At 34.9% G+C, this 24,760-nt stretch overlaps 1 protein-coding gene across 4 annotated transcripts in view; it reads right to left on the bottom strand.

The window, feature by feature from the left end:
* The window catches only part of NCKAP1 (NCK associated protein 1), a 111,719-nt gene that overhangs the window by 5,496 nt on the left and 81,463 nt on the right, over positions 1 to 24,760 (bottom strand). For all 4 annotated transcript variants that reach the window (XM_012468616.3, XM_012468617.3, XM_012468618.3 and 1 more), the window contains 7 exons: positions 22,569 to 22,787; positions 22,251 to 22,381; positions 21,862 to 21,959; positions 11,656 to 11,749; positions 4,424 to 4,506; positions 3,887 to 3,967; positions 573 to 666 (listed from right to left, as the gene is read on the bottom strand). In XM_012468616.3, the coding sequence (XP_012324039.1) occupies positions 573 to 666; positions 3,887 to 3,967; positions 4,424 to 4,506; positions 11,656 to 11,749; positions 21,862 to 21,959; positions 22,251 to 22,381; positions 22,569 to 22,787 (800 nt within the window). The remainder of the gene's footprint in view (positions 1 to 572; positions 667 to 3,886; positions 3,968 to 4,423; positions 4,507 to 11,655; positions 11,750 to 21,861; positions 21,960 to 22,250; positions 22,382 to 22,568; positions 22,788 to 24,760) is intronic.

Here is a 24,760-nt window from a genome sequence, read left to right as displayed (position 1 = left end):
AATAATTTTATTTCTTTGCTCCCCTTTATAATAAAACTCTTTGAGAGAGTTGTATTCTTATAGTTATCTCCAATTCCTTTTCTCCTATTCTCCCTTAAGTACTCATTAATCAGCCTTTTGCCCATAAAACCTCACTGATACTGTCCTTCTCAGTACCACCAATTAACTCTACATAGCTGATCATCTCCTTTCTATCTTCCTGGAAACTACTCTTTCCTGGTTTTTCTTCTACCTCATTGGTCCTGCCTTCTCAATTTCTCTCAATTTCTTTTTTGGTGGTTTTTGCTTTTCTCCCTGAGCTCTTAAATCTTAGAACGGCTCAAGGCTCAGACCTGGATTCTCCTGACTGCTGCATCTGTACACACTAAATGGCTCAGTAATCTCAAGTTCCAGAAGGTGGGATGTTTGTGTTTTATGCACTGATATATTCCAACTACCAGCATTAACAATAACAAATTTTAAAAGCTTAACACAAAGCAGGCATTTGAATATATGGTTAAATATCATACCTATACCTATGACGCCCTGGTAACTTTAACTAAGAGTACTAAATATTTACTAATGCATCTTACCTGATTTTTGTGAAGAAAGAGCTACTACCAAGGCAGGATCAATCTCACAAGGTAATCCAGCAGCTGACGATAACTCATACACATTCATTGCAACCTGATAAAAACATACAAATTACAGAGCCGTAAATAGTCATACAAATTTCTGAAAAAGCTCCCTGTTTATTAGTCTGCCTAGAACACCAGAGAATTTCAGAAACTTGGCTGAAGCAGAAACTACAACATAACTAAATATATTGAACAACTGATTCAAGGTAGGTTGAATACTGTATGAAGTGTTGCTGGTTCTAACTCCCTACTGCTAGGCCAAACAAAACTTTCCGTGGCACATTTCAGCTGGATCATTCTGAAGTTATCACTTTGCTTGGAAGCATGAATATAAAATATCAAATCAGAAAAGATAAATACATGAACGAAAGTGAATCAATATTACTAGACCTATGTTTATGTCCATAGTAGTTTAATGAAAAATTACAGTGGTTCAATGTCTAATCATATCATATCTATAAATGTGGAAAATTACTTATAATAGGTTTTTTAAGGAGTATTCATTTAAAAATCTGATAAGGGAATTTCTAATAACTAAAATAATTTTTCTGTATCACATACAGATTTCAAGTATTCAAGATATTCTGACTGTTCAATAACCTCAGATAAAAACTATCTACATAACTGGTTACCTCTGATATGGTGACAACAAACCTTAGTATAAAATATGAAGTAAAACAGTATAGCTTAGAAAAAATAAGAACATGGCAGGGATTAAGTTCTAGCTTAAAATGTTTGTAATCTATTACTTACTTCACACACAAAAATTAATTCAAAATGAACAATAAACCTAAATGTAAAAGCTAAAACTGTAAAATGCTTAGAAGAAAATATAGGCACAAATCATTAAGCACTGCATTTGGGCAATGGTTTCTTAGATTGACACCAAAAGCACAAACAAACAAACAAAACCCCCAAAATAGATAAAAATGGACTTCAATCATCGACCTATAGAATTAGAGAAAAGATTTGCAAATCATGAATTTGTTAATGGACTTGTATCCAAAGTATATGAAGAACTCACAAATAAAAAAGACAACCCAATTTAAAATGTCAAAGGCTTTGAATAGACATTTCTCCAAAGAAGATATACAAATAACCAAAACATACAAAAACATGTTCAATATCATCTGCCATCAGGAAAATGTAAATCAAAACAATGAGATGCCACTTCACATTCACTAGAATGGCTATAATTAAGAACACAGATAATAACAAGTATTTGTGAGGATGCAGAAAAAGTGAAATCCTCAAACAATGCTGGTAGGAATGCAAAATGGCATACTCACTTTGAAAACGGTTTAGCAGTTCCTCAAAAGGCTAAACATACAGTTTTCATATGACCCAGCAATTCTCTCCTGGTATATACTCAATAGAAATAATATACATTCACATAAAAACTTGTACACGGATGCTCACAGTAGCACTGTTTATAATAGCTAAGAATTGAAAACAACCCATATGTCCATCAATTGATGTGAATAAATAAAAGGTGGTATATCCATACAATGAAACATTATTCAACAATCAGTAAAAAAAAAGTACTGACATGCTGTAATATGTATGAATCCTGAAAATATGCTAAGTGAAAGAAGCCAGTATCAGAGGACTACAAATGATGATTTATATAAGTGTCCAAAGTAGGCTAACTTAAACTGAAAGTAGATTAGTAAGTTGTCTAGGGCTGGGGATGGGGGACAAGGAGTGGAATAGGGAGTGACTGCTAATGGGTACAAGGCTTCTTTTCTGGGATGATGAAAATGTTCTAAAATTGACTGTGGTGATGGTTAAACAACTCTTGTCACTACACTAAAAACCACTGAATTGTGCATTTTAAATAAGTACATTTTATGATAGATGAGCTATAACTCAATAAAGGTGTTGAAAAATATATTTTAAAAAAACAGTTAAGTTCTACTGAAAGCATGATTAGGTCAGGTGAAAACTAAATGGTTGCTCAGAATATTAATTAAATTCTCATAATTCTGCACACCAGTGTCCTGTCAAGAACTAAATAGGTTTTGTTTTCTTAACTTTATTTTTTTCTTTAGTGTTTCCACTTAGGGAACCATTTTGAGCTATCTATACCCAGTTTTCAATCATAAAATCATAAGACAATCACTGATCTCAAATGTTTATTCTGTGCAAAACACTGTAAGAGAAACAAGAGCAACAGCAACAATAAAAAATAAAGCCTTGATCTTCAAGATATATACAATTTAATATAAATATAAGTAGAAAAATATAACACAAGGCAGAGTATAGTCAACTCCACAGTGGATAAATAAGTTCTCTGATAACACTAGGAAAAAAGTTCTTTATCACTGGAAAATCTAGGAATGGTTTTTAGAAAATGGCGATTGAATCAGGCCTTAAAATACACGCAGGATTTCAAAAGGCAGAAAGAGAAAAGGGTGGTATTTTCAAGTAGAATAAATTAGAAGGTAAAACAGACAGCTGTGAGAATGCAACAGAAAGATCTAGATACAATAAGAGGGGCAGAGTAAGAAAGAGGAGATTGGGAGAAGGAAGAAAGAAGTGGTAGAAGATAAATCTCAAAAAGTTTGAGTGGCACCAATTTGAGTTTTGGTGTCATTCGAAGGAGTTTAGCAGTGTTTTTCAAGATATGTGAATAAGAAACAATCTAAGAAATATGTCAACTTAGAAAACACAAATGTGAGTCCTGATATATCAGTTACTAGATGTATAATCACTGGTCAGTCATTGCTAGGATTACATGAATGGCTGGATTTCATGGCTCAACAGATTTCAAAATAAAAATTGTAAGCTCACAGAAGGCTACTAACCCATTGTTTTATATATATTACTTCAAAACAGAATACTAAAAATCTTTTTAAAATTACAGCCTACAATTACATCCTTTTGTAAGAAATGACCTTTTAACATTTATTTTAAAAAATTTATTGAATTTTACTGTATTTAAAACAACACAACCATTATTTCATTGCCTCATCTTTCTTAATTTTCTTTATGACCATGTATAAACAGCTATCCATTTAAGAAAAAGAAAATCTATTTTTAATCAATTTTGCATTGCTATAGGTGATCAAAGAAGACTGACTTTCAAAATGCCTAGGTAGTATTTTGGTGCTGAGCTCTTTAGATTCAATTACAAAGGCAAGCATGCTAACTAACCACTATAAAATAGAAACTATACAGTACTTAGGATTTATTATATTTTACTGCATATGTAATTTAAATATTTCATTTTAGAGACTATAAATGCCAACTATAAATTATATTATTACCTTCATATCAGTTTCTCTTGGAATGTGATCCTTAAAATCTTCAATTGAACTTACAAGAAAAGGAATGTGGTAGGACAAGACCTAGGTAGAATTACAAATAAGAATACAGAATTATTTTTCAATGGCAACCCCTATACTTACAAAATATTACCAATTGATTAATTCTAGTTTTCATAAAAATTATTTTACTTTACCTAATTTTATTCTTCCAAAATTCCAAGATATACGGGAATGAAATGCATTCAAAATTATTCAATTTTAAAGCAAGTACAGTAAAAATGGAGAATATTCTAATGATAATAAAGAGCACTGAAAAAGTACTGCAATAACCATGCAAGTTATACTCTCCAAGTAGCAGTACTAAAACAAAAAATGAGCTTAAATAACTAATTTCTATGTATGTTATTTTCTCTAATTACTAAAACTGGAATTTTAATTGTATCATTGCCAAATATGAATCTGAAACATAACTTTCAATTTCTGAAAAATTTAAAGGGATTGTTTGGATATAGAGTATATATTGTAATGGTCTCTTACATCTCTAAGTGCTTCTTGTGCCAATGATCGGAAGGATAAAATTACACCGATTATTGTCATCCTCTTCAAGACACTGTCAACAGCTAAACTCAAAGAAACAGAAGGAAGAGAATAAAAAAGTGTGAACTGGATTCTTTCTTAACCTTGGAAAAAATCTAAATTTATTAAAGTCCTAAAATTCCTATGATAAAAGGCACAATTAACAGCAATTTGATTACAATAATGATTAAAGAGGCAAAGATATTGATAGCTAATATTTAAACTGCTTAAATTTTTAAGTAGCTATAGTTTACATCAATTGGAGTATACTGTGTTCTTTTAAATGGGATAGATGGTTCATAAGTAGCTAACTATATAAACCCATTTCAGAAATAGTCGGGGCAGAAAAAAGGGAAGAGAGACTAGGCGAAAAAGAAGGTGATCAGAATGAACAGGAGTTAAATCCTCAAACGGCCCAGGAACTCAGCAGTGCTAAATTCTTACATTGTTAAGGTCTTGAGTTAAGAAACAAAAATTGCCTGTTGAGAACACAAGCTGTTTTGGCAGGACCAGTTTGCTGAAGCCCATGAACAGATTTGATCACTTACATATTGGTTAAAAAGTATTATTCTAAAAATTATTAATAGATTTTCAAGGCTGAGCATGGTGGTTCACGTCTAATCCTAGCATTTTAGGAGGCTGAGCCGGGAAGACTGCTTGAGCCTAGGAGTTCATAAGCAGCCTGGGCAACATAGCAAGACCCTGTCTCTTAAAAAAAAAAAAAAAAAAAAAAAAAAATCAGTTGGGTGTGGTGGCATGAGCCTGTAGTCCTAGTACTTGGGAGGCTAAGCTAAGATGGGAGAATCCTTTGAGTCCAGGAATTAGAGGTTGCAGTGAACTATGATCGTGCCACTGCACATTGGCCTGGGTAACAGAGCAAGACCCCATCTCTAAAAAAATAAATAAATAAAACTCCGTTAACAAAGTAGGATTGGAAGGGTCAATATGATGGTTCAATACCTTCACATTTTGTAAAGCCAAACAAACATTTGTTGAACACCATACACAAAGCATTATACTATGCACTAAAAGAGGAAATATAAACAGAATAATGATCTAGACCCCAAATAGCAGACAATCTAAATGGGCTGTAATGAAAACTAAGAAATATAATTCCATTTATGTAAAATAAAAGATATATACAGAGTCAAATATTAGTATGTACATAACAAATTTCTGCAAAGAGATGTATACTACAGTAACTGCTAATTAAAGTTACTAGTTGAGGAGCAGGAATAGAGAGAAGTGTTTTATTTTTGACTTTCTGCCTTCTGTGCAGCTTGTTTAAACTTTGACCACAGCATCTTTTATTAAACCATACAAATAGGCCTAATATAAGCCAAAGGTGAATTAAAATAATCATGTTAACAAAATAAAGCACAAATTTATTAACAATTCCATGTGAGCAGGAACTACTCTTAATCTTTTCATCTACCTGTAGCACTCAGCACAGTGCCTGATACCCAGATAGCCGGTAGATATTCAATTAAACAGTAATTCAAAATGAGACTAGGTTGGGTGGTGGAGGCGGGCAGATCACTTGAGGTTAGGAATTGGAGACCTCCAGCCTGGCCAACATGGTGAAATCCCGAATTTACTAAACATACAAGAATTAGCTGGTCATGGTGGCACCTGCCTGTAGTCCCAGCTACTTGGGAGGCTGAGACAAGAGAATCGCTTGAACCCAGGAGGCAGAGGTTTGCATGAGCCAAGACTAAGCCACTGTACTCCAGTCTGGGCGACAGAGTGAGACTCCACCTCAAAAAAAAAAAAAAAAAAGGGAGACTAGGAAATTGTTACTACCCAGAGAAAGAAATGATGGTGAAAGAAAAGATTTCTCTGAGAAATGTTATCCAAGTTGGGTCTAAAGGAGGATTAAGAAGAAAAAAGCCTTCCAGTCTAGAAAATAAGCAGTGACAAATTCAGAAAAATGACCAAGAACAAAGTGAAGAATCAGAGAAGATTCAGTGTGATATAGCCATATATTTTCCAAAGTATGGTACCCAGAATTTAATCAAGTTTGCAAAGACTATACCCTATAACCTCTTCTTGAATGTGTACAATAATGACACATTAAAAGTTCTAAGATACTTCACAATAAGAAATACTGTTTAAGGTACCATTTAATGGATTATTTGCCAAACCATTTGACCACTGGCATTTCCCTTCACCCCACGTAACATCCATTAACTTCCCAAGGAACTAACACTAGAACAGAGGCTATATGGGTCTTGGACCAGGCAAGCAAATAGGTAGTGGGGGACAAGCAGAAAAGCAATGCTGGTCAATTATTTCGTTAATCCAAATAACAGCTTTTGAATGTCATGCTAAGGAGTTTATACTATATCCTTCAAGCAATGAGGGAGCTGTTCAGGCTTTTCAAAATATAAAGAGTTATATGAAAAGAATTCTGTTTAGAAATGACTCTTACCATTTTAAAAATGACCAAAATTTAAAAAAAAAATTAACGTAGCGTATGGCCAAACAACGTATAGTTTTGGACCAAATGTGACACATCAATTTGTAAACTCTCATCTATAAGACACAGCTACTACATGTGGAATATGAGGAGTGAAAGAATCAGGATGCCCAAGTTTTCCAGTGTGAGTCACTGGATGGATGGTGAGAGAGATAACAAAATAGTCAAAGAGAAAATATCAGTTGGGCACAGTGGCTCACAGCTGTAATTCCAGCACTCTGGCGGGCTGAGGCGGGTGGATCATGAGGTCAGGAGTTCGAGACCAGCTTTGCCAATATGGTGAAACTCCATCTCCACTAAAAATACAAAAATTAGCTGGGCATGGTGGCACACACCTGTAGTTCCAGCTGCTCAGGAGGCTGAGGCAGGAGAATCACTTGAACCCAAGAGGTGGAGGTTGCAGTAAGCCAAGATCGCGCCACTGTACTCCAGCCTGGGCAACAAAGAGAGACTCCGTCTCAAAAAACAAAAAAAAGAAAATATCAGGTTTTTCCTCCCCACTTACGTATACCTGCCATGGAAGAGATAATTCCCATTCCAGGGATGTTATGAAAAACCTGTGGGTCATATAGCTGAAAATATCTATCAGTGTTTCTAAAGTTTAGTGTAATTCCGAATGACCCAGAGGACTTGTTAAAATACAAGCAACAGCACCACCCAGGAACTTTTTAAGAATGTAGATTATTGGGCCCCACCTCAGCTGCTGAATCAGAACTCTGGGGTGTCTGCTTGTCCTGGGTTATACTTTGAGAAGCCCTGGTCAAATTAGTACTTTGTATTAAACATCTGTAGATCAACAAAAGACAGTGAAGGCTGAGGACAAATATTAAAGACTCACTAGTAAGACTGAATAAGGGAAGAGAAAATTTTGGATAAAACTTTCCCAATAGAATTGCAGAGTAAAAATGGTAGAGTAAGATATCACAAACTGACACTACATAAAAGATGAACCTGCAAAAATGATGAAGTTGAGAGTAGAGATAAAAGTTTTGGCAAATAAAGAAAATAAAGCATTAATAAAAAGGATAAAAGAGATAAACACTACAGAGAAATAAACAGAATGAGAGTTGAGGAAAAAGCACCAAATCTTTCAAATAAGCAGTCACTAACAAACTATTTCAGAAAGGTTTCAAGAAAGTGGCCATATTACAGTATAACAAGAGGGGACAGGTGGGAAGAACAAACAGTGAATACGAACTAGTCAAAAACTTTCAAAGACAGATAGGTGGTAACATGAATAAGAGGCCAATTTAACAACAGACTTAAAAAATGTTATTTCACAAGCAGTAGTTGGCTTTCAGGGTGCAGGAGACCTTCTAGGGATCAGGAAAATTGCTTTGTGGGGATGAATGCAGCAAAAAGTCAAGGATATGACAGCATAAGGGAGAATGCACTAACCAAATTTCATAGTCCAGAATGGATAAAATACATAAAGCCAGGAAGAGGTCATCAGGAAAGCAGGGAGGCATAAAAGTTTCAATGAGCTAGAACAAAAAGTTCAATAGGTGCAAAGGAGTGTGAGAGCTAGAAGACATGGCTATGATCTAAGAGTTGAATTTCAAAGTTCAAGATTTTTACTTGTGGAATAGTTTCAGGAAATAATAACATCCGAGGTACTGATAAAGTAAAGATCTTTGGAGGCAACTTATTTGTTTACAGAATGAGTTTTCAAAAGAAAAAATTGCTGTAGGAAAACCAGAAATATTTCTAGTCTGGAATCAGGGAGTCAGTAAAGCAATGAACCTAGTCCCAAGAAACAGAAGGTCAGAGAATAAAAATTATGAAACAGAGACATAAGGAGATTTGCTCAAGTCATACAGGAAATCTTAAAACTGATAATAAGGCTGGGCACGGTGGTTCACACCTGTATCTCAGCACTCTGGGAGGTCACGGTGTGTGGATCACTTGAGGTCAGAAGTTCGAGACCAGCCTGGAAAACATGGTAAAACCCTATCTTTATGAAAAATACAAAAATTAGATGGGTGTGGTGGCATTGTGCCTGTAGTCCTAGCTACTTGGGAGGCTGATGCAGGAGAATTGCTTAAACCAGGAAGTGGAGGTTGCAGTGAGCTGAGATCACGCCACTGCACTACAGCCTGCGTGCCAGAGCGAGGCTCCGTCCAAAAAATTAAAAATAAAAATAGATAAAATAAAAACAAATGAATAAATTCCAGATTGCCTTCCAATTCAGATCTAATTTAATAAGTCATAATGCTTTATCTTTTTAAAAGAATGTGCTTGTTGACTGTGAAAAACTCCTTCAAAAACACATTGACTTCTGGATATGGACATGGGGAGAAAGAAGCACACAAGAATCAAAAACAAAAGAGAACATTTTGGAAGACAGTTCAATTGCTGAAAAAGTAGTTCTCTCTACTCTCCTAAATAAGTCACTCTCAAGTGAATCGTTTCTTTTTCCAAATTATAGAAAAAAATTAATAAAATTATATCTAAAGACAAATTTGATATATATGGGTCATTAATATTCAACAACTTAGATTTCTGTTTTGGCCACTTCCAAAATGGCCAAAGAGTTAGTGGTTATGAATCACCACTATTATATACAACATTCAAGTAAGCAGAATCTTGACAAAAGACTATGAACTTTATTTTGAAAACTTGCAAATTCTGTTTGGAATTTTAACAAATTCCATTGCTTCAATTCCACAAATATGAGAATTAAATAAACAAGGTATTGAACACTGCAGTGGATTATTTGCTTCTAACTAGATGGGACAGTCAAAAGATTTAGTAGGAAAGTAAATAGAGTTAAGGCCAATGGGGTGGTCAAATGAGTATTAAAAAAATGGGAGAAAACAAGAAAAAATAAGAATAAAGAAAAAGGACTAGAAAAATAGATAGTAAACCAACGAACAATAACAAAAGATGAGAGATTTAAAAAGTCATTTCCTATTTATTCATACTCCTTCTCCCTATAATGCTACCAAGTCTTTCATGTTTTTTTTTAATTTTATGTTTTTAAGTATCATATAATATAAAGTATCACACAAAAAATGGTCTTTTCTTTTCCTTTTGGTGTACAGCTTCAAATTGTTTTTTCTCTTTTTTTTTGAGACAGAGTTTTACTCTTGTTGCCCAGGCTGGAGTGTAATGGTGCAATCTCGGCTGACTGCAACTTCTACCTCCTGGGTTCAAGCAGTTCTCCTGTCTCAGCCTCCTGAGTAGCTGGGACTACAAGCATGTGCCACCATGTCTGGCTAATTTTTTTGTATTTTTAGTAGATAGAGGGTTTCACCATGTTGGTCACTCTGGTCTCGAACTCCTGATCTCAAGTGATCTGCCTGCTTTGGCCTCCCAAAGTGCTGGGATTACAGGCCTGAGCCACTGCACCAGCCCCAAATGTTAACATATATAGACATGTGTTCCCACTATATAACACATAGTTGTATGCATTGTATGAGACATATGATAGATTTGTATCACCACTATGGTGAACAGTTTGATCACCCTAAAAATCTTCCTCTTTGCTTTCCCTTTATTAGTCCTGTCAACCACCGATCTGTCCTATAAGGTAATCTTTAATTTTATGCAAATTCTTATTCAATAAGAATTAAGTAAGTTTTACAGGAAAAAAATAGCCTAATAAAGTGATTTTCTAAAGCATTTAAGAGAAAAATGTCAAATATGAAGTATGTTAAATACATGTATGGCTTTAGTTTTCTCCTGGATTATTTTTTATTTAGAAAAATAAACTTGTTCTCTGGCTTTCTCAAATACAAAGAGTATTTTATTTGGGATTTCATTCTTTTTTTAGTGTTGAGAAGGCTTTTAAATTAATCAAAAAGTATGACTTTAAAATAACTTCATTATAACTAACAGTTCAAGTAAAAAAAGCAAAGAAAATAACATTAATTAACATTAATTCAAGTATATCTAAAACAGTTATCTGTCTGAACACACTTTAATAAATATTTAAGATTCACTGTTATTTCACAATATACCTCCCACAAAGAATCAATGTCAAGAAGACATTAAAATTTTTTTTTAAGCTGTAGGTTCAGGTTTTCATCAATGGAATATTAGCTAGCAACAAAAAGTAACAAATTACTGATCACTTAACAACACGGATGAATCTCAAAAACAAAAACATTATGCTAAGTCAAAGAAACCAGACACATATTTAATATATCGTGACAAAAATAAGATCAGTGGTTGTCTGGCCTGGGGCTAGAGATGGGGGTAGGAAACCAAATACAGAGAGATAGAAAATAATTTTTCAAAGTGATGGAACTGTTCTGTATCTTGACTGTGGCAATGGTTACATAAATGTATCCATTTGTCAAAATCCATAATGTTGTTCACTTAAATGGTACATTTTATTATATGTAAATTATACTTATAAAATTGATTTTTAGAAAGTTAACAGGCTTAGAAGCTAATTCTTTTAGTTTAAATTAATGTAGATTTACTGTATTAAATTTAAGGAGTTTAAAACCAAATTGATTCTGATAATATTCATGAAATATTGACACATAATATACTAGCAGTATGGTTTAGAAAAATTGTGAAACAGATAAGCCACACACACACTTACATAATCCTTTGACTGCAAAAACACTCTAGTTCCCTTCATAAGCTAAAGAGTACTTTTCATAATTTACTACTTGTATTTATGTTACAAATTTTGAGCCAAAATTAAATACTGAGTGTCAAGATCTTCTTATGTTTATAAAAGGTATCATGAGTTACCCACATGATAATCTTTTAAAGAGTGCAGCCATCTGGTCTGGTTTGTCAAAGCTGGTCCTCATTTGTGTTAGCACATCAACATTCTCCACCACAAGTTTCTAAAAAAAAAAAAAAAAAAGAAAGATCCTAGGTCAGGCACAGACCTCTTTGTGTTAACGAGGTAAGAGTATGCTCGGAAATTACAATCTGGCAAGGAGGAAACAAAATTCATGAAATCCAGATGCTCTATGCTATATATTTTTGTTGTTGTTTCAATAAAAGAATCTGAAAATTACTTACATAAGGTTAGTGTTTTCCTTCAGTTTACAAATTTAAGACGGAAGGAGTTCAGGGAAAGCAGCAAAGATAAGTGGTAGGATAAAGAGTCATCTTATGCTCAGACATTGATCAACACCAATAATAAAAGGCAGACACTAAAATGGACATAACAACAAATTCCAACTGAAACAAAAGAATTTGCTCAAGTTAAACCTGGCCAAAGTATGCCTGCAGACAATGAGTTTATCACTGAAAACACACAATCAGAGACAGAATAACTTGGTAGGGCATGGTACCACTTGATGGGGATTATATTACAGCAATGTTACCCAACAAAAATTATAAAATGGAGGTATCAACTAACCACTTCTCTTTCAGGGACCACTGAGAAAAGGGAAGGGAAAAGAAGGAAGAGATATAAATAAGGGAAGGGTGTGAAGCATAACTATTCAAGAAAAGTATAACTCATTGAAGAATATTCTCCTTAAAAGAAACATTAAAAAAGTAATTTACTTTAAAAATTGTAACTAACACAAATGTAATTAATTTCATTCTGTCAGAGATAAGCCTGGACAACAATAAATGGAGTTTCTAAAACAATGGAGAAATGAGTGAGACATTCTGTTCTTTCTTGCACTGTTACCTGTGCCTTCTGCCTTCATTACTAAGTTCACCACTATCACACTTCCCAGTTCTTTCATAATATAAGTTATAATTTCTGATCTCTTTATTTCTACAAAGTTCTTTTAAATCAGAATTTTCTTTACTTTTGTTCTCTATATTGGTTCTCAGCCCTTCTAGACATCACAATCACCTGTGGCGTTCTTTCCGAATACACATATCCAGGCTTCATTCCTGGATATTTCAATTCAGCAGACCTGGTTGGGAAGATGCAGCAAGCATATAAAGTGCCATGGTGGTATTTTACAAATGAAAAGTTGATAACAACTGATTTAAGGGAAAAACTATATAGAAAATTCATGAAATATTTTTTGAAAACACTAAGTTTTGTTTAGGTTGCTGGATGATATTACTCCAGATTATTTCTTATTATGCACCTAATCAGAAGTTAAGTTCTAGTCACATTTATTTGCTGAATTTAACTTCTATGGTCTCTGGTTAGACTGCTTGCTCTCTCTGGGCCAAGTCAAAACTCTCCCAACCTAAAACTAGATTCAATAAACATGCAAACTCGATTGCCCAAGCCTGACAGTGACCACGCACTTTAAACAGAGCATCACGTATCAGTGAATCAACACCATCTAATTTAAAATGCACCTTATTCCATGTGTCACTAAAAAGAACAACAAAAAAACTACTAAACTATAAGATACATACAATTTCAAAAATATTAATACATGTTTAATAGCAAGAGCAACTATAACCGTTTGTAAGCTCTTATACAAGATAACTTACAATCACATTTACTATAATCCAAATGAGGGAGGTAATATTCCAATTTTTACAGCTGAGGAAACTAAAGTCAGAGAAGTTGGATAACTTGTCCAAAGTTACAAACATATTCAATAGTTAATTTGGAATTTGAATTCAGGTATGTCACATTTTAAAATCCATGTTCTTAATCCCCAAAGAAATGGTCCCCCAACTTTAGTGTGCATCAAAATTCTCCAGAGGACTGCTTAAAAACATACATTGCTGAGTCCCAGACCCCAAATTTCTGATTTAGCAGGTCTGAGATAGAGACCAAAAACTTGCATTTTAAACAAGCTCCAAAGTAATGCTTATTCTGCTGGTCTGAGAAGTAAAATTGGAGAACCATTACCCTAAAGTATTTGCTGGCTTATTACTCTTTGCACTCTATGTTTAAACCTATTGATTAATCTCATTGACAAACTGAAAGCTGGCAGTAATAATAGGAATTACCAATGAAATGGCTTAGAATAAGTTTAGACAAAGCAAGTGAAACAAAAATGTTTTAAAATTATTGATTTAATTTACTTGGTATTGTGTTAAAAAGAAAGTGTTAAAATTCTCGACAAAATTCATATATAAATTTCCTACTTCATTTGAAAAAATGTCTTTTAGGATACCATAAAGAACTAGAAGAACTGATCTGTAAAACATCCAAGATTTTTAGTAGAAAAAAAGATGGTTGCTTTCTTCTCTTGAAAGGAATGAACATGTTTCATCATGAATACATGTACATAGTGTTGATTATATCTGACACACAATTTATTCACAACCATCAAATATAAAGAAGCTCTACTTTTTAAATTAGCACAAAAATTTACTCTACAAAACAAGAAAGTCCTCAGCTAAAATAGTAACTAAAATAATTAAGGTCACCTTTCAGATAAAAAGAAAAAGATACAATCAAATGATACTTAGTTGATATCCATTTAGATTAAATCTTTGAAAAATAGAAATAAAAGCAAAGAAGTGACCAGGCATGGTGATTCACACCTGTAATCCCAGCACTTTGGGAGCTGAGGTGGGAGGATCACCTGAGGTCAGGAGTTCGAGACCAGCCTGGCCAACAAGGTGAAACACTGTCTCAACTAAAAAACACAAAAATTAGCCAGGCCTAGGTGGCAGGTGCCTGTAATCCCAGCTACTTAGGAGGCAGAGGCAGGAGAATTTCGTGAACCCAGGAGGCAGACATTGCAGTGAGCTGAGATTGCACCATTGCACTCCAGCCTGGGTGACAAGAGCAAGACTTCGTCTCAAAAAACAAAAAAAAGTAAAAAAAAAAATTAGTAGGGCACAGTGGTACATGCCTATATTTCTCAGCTACTCAGGAGGCTGGGCCCAGGAGTTCAAGGCTGCAGTGTACTATGAATGTGCAACTGTACTCCAGCCCAGGTGATAGACCTGTCTCAAAAAAAAAAAAAAAAAAAAAGAAAATATAGAATAACCTTTAAAATATTACAATTCCCCCCAAAACACTGTATGTACTAACTCCAAAAAGACTAAAATGCTATTAGAGGCATCACAATGTTCTGCTGAGGAGAGTGTGAGCTACAATCTTTCAAAGGGATATTTGTAATATCAAAAAAGTTAACGTTTGTACCTTTGATCCACTTTTAGAAATGTTTCCTACAAAAATGCTCAAACACGCAGGTGATGTTGCAGAGAAGAAGAAATGTTTAGGCACTGCTGATGGGAATGTAAATTAGTCCAGCCACTGTGGAAAGCAGTTTACAGATTTCTCAAAGAACTTAAAATAGAATTACCACTCAATCCAGCAATACCATTACTGGGTATATACCCAAAGGAATATAAATTGTTCTAACATAAGGATCCACGCATGTGTATGTTCACTGCAGCACTATTCACAAGAACAAAAAAAGACATGGAATCAACCTAAGTGCCCATCGACAACAGACTTAATAAAGAAAATGTGGTACATATATACCATGAACTACTATGCAGTCATAAACAAGAATGAGATCATGTCCTTTGCAGCAACATGGATAGAGCTGGAGGCCATTATCCTAAGGGAATTAACACAGGAAGAGAAACCAAATACCCCACATTTTCACTAAAAAGTAGGAGCTAAACATCAAGTACCCATGGACACAAAGAAGGGAGGAACAGACACCAGGGCTTACTTGAAGGTAGAAGGTGGGAGGAGGGCAAGGGTCAAAAAACTACCTATTGGGTACTTAACGCTTATTACCTAGGTGACAAAATAATCTGTACACCAAACCTGTGACATGTAATTTGCCCATGTAACAAACCTGCAAATGCACCCCCGAACGTAAAATAAAGGTTGGAAAGAAAAAAAAAAGCTCAAACAAGTATGTAAACTATGTAGAAGTGCTGATTAAACGTAGAGAATTTTAAATATCTCTAAAACTGCTCCTCAGAAATCCACTCAAGTCAGAGGTAAAAAATAAAGGAATAAACCTACAAAAAAAGAAAAGAAAAAAAAAGGAAACAGCAGGAAAAAAAAGACCAAATGAGAAAAGTCAACAAATTTCTAGAAGATGGAAACTAGAGCAAAGAATAAGCAGAGGTGAGAAATCTGATTAGCAAGTTCTTAAATGAAGATACAATGTAGAAGCAAGTTAAATCACACCTCAAGAGGGAGGAAGGAATCAGAAATTGAAGGCGATGGCATAGGAAGGAAGGCTTGAAGCTGAAAACAAGACAATGACTTAATCATGGCAATTATTTGCAGGAATCATCTGAAGCCTAGGATGAAGATACCTTTCTCCAGAGAAGATTTGTGTTAGCTTCTGCTAAGTATGTTGGGGCACTGCTAACCTAAGACCACATTAATCCAGGTCCAAGACTTGAGATGCCTGAGACAGCACAAACAGGGCTGCAAATCCTGGGGAGGGGTGATTCATTTCCAGTTCACCCTTACCCTGAAGGTCTAACCCTTTGGAATGTCTATGTAAAGACGGCTTGGGAGAAATTAAGCAGATTTCTCAGGCTCCACTTTGAGAAGGCTCTACTCTAGGTTTCTGACTACTTACACCCTTGTCCCCCAAGGCCACCAGAATTCAGCTTAGTTTTACAAATGTTACTTCTGCTTCAGTACACATGCCCGGGTGAAAAGTGGCTTCCAAAGCTCCTTGGCGTTATGTATATATATATAGCTCCAGCTTTTTTTTTTTTTTTGAGACGGAGTTTTGCTCTCGTTACCCAGGCTGGAGTGCAATGGCGCGATCTCGGCTCACCGCAACCTCCGTCTCCTGGGTTCAGGCAATTCTCCTGCCTCAGCCTCCTGAGTAGCTGGGATTACAGGCACGCGCCACCATGCCCAGCTAATTTTCTGTATTAGTAGAGACGGGGTTTCACCATGTTGACCAGGATGGTCTCGATCTCTTGACCTCGTGATCCACCCGCCTCGGCCTCCCAAAGTGCTGGGATTACAGGCTTGAGCCACCGCGCCCGGCCAGCTCCAGCTTTTTAAGTTGTTCTTTGGAAAAAAGGTGGTTTGAATTACCTAGCCTACCAATACTGGAAGCAAAAATCTGTAAGTTCTTCTGTTTCTATCATTTCAAAAATTAGGTTATTCTAAGGAAAGTAATTTTATAGGACACTAAAAAAATTAGAGTCATCACTGGCAGAATGATTACTTTGAGAGATTTATTTCAATGAGACAGACTAGTATACAACACACTGAATTAATCTATATGAAACATCATTACGATCTGTAGGATTTCTTATGTAATAAACTACAAAAATACATATGAAGTATGCCTCAGTACACAGCAGCTGAGAAAACAAAGTCACAAATAAACACCTCTCAAGTTCTTAATAATACACAAGTAGTTGAATACAAAGCAATCTGGACTACATCTTGAGGTTATTAGGAGAGATCTCAAACCTTATTTTGAAGAACTAAATGATGAGGGTACCATATTAGAAATATAAATATTTCATATGAAGCTTTTTGAAAAACATAATCCTCAAATAAGTCAGAATTTAGTATTTGAGAGGCAAAAACGTAAAAACAAATACCAAACATAATCATAATTACTATAATATTAAATCATTAATAAAATATGGAAGTTATTATTATAAAGGTAAAATGGAAAGTCAAGTAAGAAAAAAATCACATAGGAGATTACTAAAAAGCTAACATCAACAGTTTTCAAGAAAAAAATGTTTTAAATATCCTTAACCTTAAGCTTTAAATATCCTTAAGTTTAAGGATATTTAAAACTGTTTACTGTAGCTCCACATTCCCCTAACTTTAAATTTTAATAATATCTGAGAAAGAGAGAATATAGACACTCTAAAATATAAGAGAGAAATGTTAAAACATAAACACCTTCCATTTCTTCTCAAGAATGAGATATATTTGGTAACATTCATACTCAGAGACAAGGCTAAAATAGTTAAGTTTGTAAAATAATTGTTAAAAGACTAAGATAAAATCTGTAATAAATGGTGTGTGCCTGTAATCCCAGCTACTCAGGAGGCTGAGGCAGGAGAATTGCCTGAACCCAGGAGGCAGAGGTTGCGGTGAGCCGAGATCGCGCCATTGCACTCCAGCCTGGGTAACAAGAGCGAAACTCCGTCTCAAAAAAAAAAAAAAAAATCTGTAATAAAAAAAAGACCCTAGTATAACGGACAATACCTAACAAGATAAACTTTACTAAGAATAACTGCAAAGCATACATTCAGGTCTAAAAATTTCACAAAATATAAGATGTGGAAAGTCATGGTTTAAAGTTAGCATAAATGAAAAAAGGAAAAAGAAAATTAATCTGATTATGAGTTGATTGTGAAAACAGTATGTCATAGCTACCAAATGTGTTTATGCTGTCTTAAACTGTATTAGTAAGTACAGTATCTAGAATAGATAAACGTACCCTCACTAATCAGATCTCTATCTGAAACTCATTCTTAATTTAGGGCACTATTATAAGAGTGACATCAAAAAAAAAAAAAAAAAAAGGGCTTGTACAAAGGAAGGAGTGACAAAGATGGCAAAGAGACTACATATGAATATATTCCAGACAGGGAAGAGAAACATGTTATGTGAAGGGTAATCTTGTCAAAGGTAATCTCTGCCTCTTGATTTAAGAATGAGGACCAATAAAAAATTACTACTTAGATACTAAATCAACATTAACTAGAGATGTACAGTAATTGATAAGATGGCCTCATTTTCAAAAAGACCAGATAATATACCTTGAAAAAATGCAACATGTGCTCCTTCATCAGATAAGAGTAAGTTAGATGACTACTGAGATCCCTCTCAGTTCTACAGGCAGTATAGCATGGTACTAGCATAATCTCTGGTGCTAGACAGACTGAGTTCAAATTTCGGTTTCACAATTCACTAAAATGTGAGCTTGCACAAGTTATTTAATCTTCCTTGGCTTCACTTTCCTAATTTGTGAAATAAGGAAAACACCTCTTTAAAAAATGTAAAGGAGTTAATAACATAAGTGAAGATCTTAGAAAAATCCTGGAATAAAGAGTTAAGAAAACTGGGCCAGGCACAGTGGCTCATGCCTGTAATCCCAGTCCTTTGAGAGGCTGAGATGGGTGGACCATTTGAGCCCAGGAGTTAAGAGAGCAGCTTGGGCAACATGGTGAAACTCTGTCTCTACAAAAATTAGCTGGATTTGGTGGCACATGCTTGTATTCCCAGCTACTCAGGAGGCTGAGGTGACAGAATCGCTTGAGTCTAGTGGGGCTAAGCTGGCAGTGAGTCATGATCACACCACTGCACTCCAGCCTGGATGACAAAGCAAGACCCTGTCTCAAACAAATCAACAAACAAAGCTAGCTATTTTTATTTTTGCATCCAACAAATATTTACTAAGTGCCTACTATGTGTTAGGCACTACTCTACAGCAAAGTTTTAAGAGAGTTTAGAACTCTAGTGAAAGTGACATAAACAAATACATGGTATGAGAGGTCAAAATTAAGATACACATACAGCTGAACGAAGAGAATAAAAAGTGCTGTCTGCTATTTCTGAAAGCTTGGTCAGGAAGGACATTCTGATACGGTGACATTTGAAAAATACATGAATGTCATGAACAAGCAAGTTATGACCATGTCTCAGGGAAGAGTAGTTTGACATAACACAACAGCAAGCATGCCAGCCAGACTGGAGGAATGAAGGAGGTAACGAAAAGCGGAAGGCCAGATCCTTGCAGTACTAAGGAACTGTTCATATAAATGAATTCAGAGAAGATTCAAAATAGGCTAATTTTTATTACTGCACCATGATACTGCATCCAACAAATTAAATAACTAAAAAGAAAAAATAATACAGATAATTCTAGAAGTGCCTAGTTATTCAATCTGAAATAAAAAAATAGCTGGCTGAAGTAAAAATATGGAGCCATAGTTCTTCTATTATTTCATACTGAAGGAACACAAGAAAAAAAATTGGAAAAAAAAGTTGGAGTTGAGAAATTTGTCATCTGAGAACAGGATAAAAAAAAATCATGTATTTACAGGAGAATGAGTCTAATAAATAAGAATGACACTGCTTGTAAAGAACCAAGACTAGCATTTCAATGTTTGTATATTTACAACCATATAAAGTTTACAACTTTATAAGTTATAAAATATAAAGTTTTATACAAAAAACTAGCCAGAGTTGGTGACACATGCCTGTAATTCCAGCTACTCAGGAGGCTGAGGTGACAGAAATGCTTGGGCCCAGGGGGCTAAGCTAAGTCATGACAAAATAAAATATAAAGTTTATAACTTTATATTTTAAGGTATCTAAAAGTTGATTTTTACACAATAATTGTAGAACACTTTAAAAATAGCAATGAGAGGATAATAATATGATGAACACCAAAATAAGAGACATTATGCAAGCACCTAAAAAGCTTGATATGCATGATCTCACAAAATTCTCTCAAAGTAAAAGCTTCGTTTAAATATTTGCCCAAAATCAAAGCTTGTAAGTGATAGGTCTGAAATTCAGGAAAGCCTAACTTGAAAGCTTGAGTTCTTTTTTTTTGAGATAGAGTCTCACTCTGTCACATAGGCTGCAGTGCAGAGGCGTGATCTCAGCTTACTGCAACCACTGCCTTGTCGGTTCAAGTGATTCTCCTGCCTCAGCCTCCTTAGCAGCTGTGATTACAAGCACCCACCACCACATCCAGTTGATTTTTGTATTTTTAGTAGAGATGGGATTTCACCATGTTGGCCAGGCTAGTCTCAAACTCCTAACCTCAGGCAATCCACCCACCTCGGCCTCCCAAAGTGCTAAATTACAGGCATGAGCCACTGCACCTGGCCAAAAGCTTGAGTTCTTAACAATAGGTAATACTCCCTTACTTTTTTAAATCTTTGACTATACTAAGCTTTTAGTCACACTGACTCTTGCTATTTACTCAGCAGAATATTATTATGTTTGTGGGAATTAACTTATTCTACATATTTGCTCAATTTTCAGTAGATCAGATTACCACAGTTAGAACTCTATGTGCTACATCTGAACTGTAAGCTATTTACCAGTACCATATACCATTTTCTTAAGAAACCAAAAATTGGCCGGGCATGGTGGCTTGAGATCCTGTAATCCCAGCACTTTGGGAATCCAAGGTGGGAGGATCACTTGATGTCAGGAGTTCGACACCAGCATGGCCAACACAGTGAAACATCATCTATACTAAAAATACAAAAATTAGCTGGGTGTGGTTGCACATGCCAGTAGTCCCAGCTACTTGGAGGCAGAGGCTGTAGTGAGTTGAGATTGTGCCACTGTACTCCAGTCTGGGCAATAGAGTGAGAAGACTCCGTCTCAAAAAAAAAAAAAAGAGAGAGAGAGAAACTAAAAATTCAAGGCACAAGTAACCACTAAAAAGCTTTCACAAAGAAAATGTTTATTTTAAAACATGACTTCTCTATTCTGCTCATAAGTTTAAGTTCAAATTCTTTCAAAAACTACATAGTTACTATATATATAGATTGATTCCATATAAATCACCTAAGCCCTAGGATATTTCTAAAATGCTAAAAAAAGGTATTTAAAATATTGTTGCTTTAGTTCCTTTACATCTTTACTGAAACATTAAGCACTCTAAAGGTATTTTTCATCCAACTTAGAGGGAATAAGATAATTTAAAAGATTACTTAAGAAGAAAAAGCAATAAACCTAATAACGTTTGTATTACAATCTATGGAAAGCAAATACATTCAAACTACAAGTGTGAATAAATTTTTAACTTTGGCTGGAATTTTGAACCTGGTATTTCAAAGAAAAACATCATGATACAATATTATGAAGGTTTGACCACAAGCCCAAAACCCTGAGGTTCAGTCCCCTTTACCAAATCAATTCACCTCTTTTGGCTTTCCATTTTCTCACCTGCAAAATAGAGAAAACTAAACTAAAATGCCATAAAAAGGCCCTGCTGGCTATTTGATTTCATTTTCATATTAGTACTTTCATGTTGGATTAAAATAATTAACATTCTAGGCTTGCTGCTCATATTCCTGAAATGTTTTTCAGGAATTGTTTAAAAGCTAAAATTAATAAAGACTATATTACCTTAAGTTCAGCAACTTGTGATGAAATATGCCACATAAGGCTTTCACTTAGAAACTTCATACCATATGGGCCTAGTAGTTCTGATAATGACCTCATTTCTGAAAGAAAATGTACTTAATTTTATACTTTTGACAGAGCAAATACTTTAAGAATATGAACATTAACACAATGCAACATCTCATTATAAAAACTAATGTAAAATCCTGAAAAAAAGTCTCTGGAATGAAAGAGAGAATATAAAATGCAAAAGTAATTCTAAGATACAATATGCAGTTATGCATATAATTGAATGGAACAGTCACAACAGAATCAAAAGTCAAAAGAATCAAGACACCAGCAAAAGAATTAAGTTTTCTTTCTTCTCTAAACTGTGGTATAGTATTATTCACCTGATATGTCAGAATACTCCTCCGCATTGAACGTTAATTCATTTTCTGTAGGTAAGTTCACAAACGCTTTCATTGCAGGAAAATATGCTATATGGCCATTGCTGACTTGTCGTAACAAAGTTTCCAAATACCTAAAGAGTAAAGTAAACTTATAACTGGAAGAAACTGCTTAATTCAAAATGTATTATGATATACATTCCTGCATATAATTTTAAGTTGGTTGATAATATGAACGAGTGTTTATTCATAAAAAATTAATTTTCCTAAGTAGTTCATTACAAACTTTCTATTACTATAATTTCTAAATGCATTCCTTACCAATTTGTGTATAGACTTGTAATGGTTGGCTCTCCATGACTGTCTAAATGTTGTGTTTGTTGAAGAAGAACATTATTAAATACTCTCGTAATATCAATCTGCACATAGTTTTCTATCGACTGGAGTACGGTCATGTATGCTCTTACACTTGTTAGAAGTTCTGAAGGTTTTGCAATTTCCTGTGTGGCTTGATTATACATAGTCATCCCAACAATTGACCTGGGGAGAATGAATAGGAGAATAAGAAAAGCCTCTGACTTTTCCATTCATATAAAATAAACCATTCAACCTACTGTTAATCTAATATTAAGCAAGCAATAAAAATGATTTATTACAAAGCTGTAAAATTACTGTCATTAACTTCCCATGAAACAATATAAAAAAAGAATGAAAGCCGGGAATGGTGGCTCATGCCTATAATCCCAGCACTCTGGGAGGCCAAGGTAGGCAAATCACTTGGAAGTCAGGAGTTCGAGACCAGCCTGGCCAACATGGTGAAACCCCATCTCTATTAAACATACAAAAATTAGCTGGGTAAAATTAGCCTTTCGATTACAGGCATGTGGCGCGTTCCTATAATCCCGGCTACTTGAAAGGCTGAGGTAGGAGAATCATTTGAACCAGGCAGGCAGAGGTTGCAGTGAGCTGAGATTGCACCACTGCACTCTAGCCTGGGCAACAGAGCAAGACTCTGTCTCAAAAAAAAAAAAAGAAAACTTAAAAACTATAATGAAATGTGAATACAAATGATTAAAAACATTCTAAGAATATCAGGAACAAAAATGATTTAAGTATAAAGAGGGTTTTAAAAATTGCTTTTACATGGTAAGTTGTTTGTAGCAAGGACAATGAACTATTTAGTCTGCAGCTTGAATTTTTTTGACACTGTTAGGTGCCAGTAATTTTTGAGGTTTTATATAAATTACCTACAATCCTCACATTCAATAATCCTACAATGTACTTATCACTATATTTCCCAGAGGAAAAAAAATAAAGTTCAGGATTCACATAAATTGATAAGGTTCTGTTGGGAAGTGATTATGACTAAGATTTGACCGCAGAGCTGCCTCACTTAGTGCTGCCTTTCAACAAACTCTATGACAGTCAAACAAAATAAGGCAACAAGCAACTATATTTTCTTTAATCGCTCATAGCACATAAAACACAGTTCTGTCTATATCTCAAGAAACTGTATAAGACTAAAAGGAAACACAAATTTTGAAAGTACTTCCCTAAATGATCTTATCCTACACTGGCCACCCCTATTTCACTTTCTTTAAAATTCCCTAAGCATTAGATCTGCAAAGATCTTAGACTTGTATTTGTAAAGATGGATCCTAAAGACAACTGACAAATCCCATCACTAGAAACAAGCCAAGAAGAGGTGACTCAAGACGAAAACTGCTTTCCTAGTACGTAATCCCTAAATCCTAAGACTGTGCTCAAGTGATTGACAAAAACCAACTCACTAATATTCACATGCTATCTGCCTGGCCAACATGGCGAAAGCCCGTCTCTACTAAAAATACAAAAGTCAGCTGGGCACAGTGACATATGCCTGTAGTCTCAGCTACTCAGGAGGTTGAGGAAGGAGAACTGCTTGAACCCAGGAGGCGGAGGTTGCAGTGAGCCAAGATCACACCACTGCACTCCAGCCTGGGTGAAAGAACAAAACATTGTCTCAAAAAAAAAAAACCAACTTTCCAAGGTAAACGTTCTCCTTGCCTTGATCCTAATCACTAAGTAGATATTTGCTTTTTTTAAAAAAATTGCTTCTCTGTGGATTAACGAATCAGACTGTTTACAAGGGAGCCGTAAACTGAACCCCTTCCACTCACCAATCTCCCACCTCTACCCACTTGAGAATAATAAACACCACAAGGCACAATGTCCCTTTGGCCTAAGTTCTAGAGCATTCTGGGTTTTACTGTCAGGATGCCTGACTACTAAGAACAAAAGACAGTTCATCGCCAGACTCTTCTCAAGTCAACTGATAATTTAACACTGAACTTAGTGCCAATTTATATACTCTCATATTCTGTTCTCTTAATTATTTTAGTTGTATCTCAACAACTACAGTTCTATCTTTATTATATTATTACCTAGAGTACTTAACACAATGTTAAGCATATGGTGCAAATACAAATACCACCTGTTAATGACTACAGAACTTTGAAAACCCTTTGGCAAAA

The sequence above is a fragment of the Aotus nancymaae genome, unplaced genomic scaffold, assembly GCF_030222135.1.
Source record: "Aotus nancymaae isolate 86718 unplaced genomic scaffold, 86718_ANA_hifiasm-v0.15.2.pri h1tg000008l, whole genome shotgun sequence".
Classification (NCBI taxonomy): Eukaryota; Metazoa; Chordata; class Mammalia; order Primates; family Aotidae; genus Aotus; species Aotus nancymaae.
This window is presented reverse-complemented; position numbering and strand designations above follow the sequence as displayed.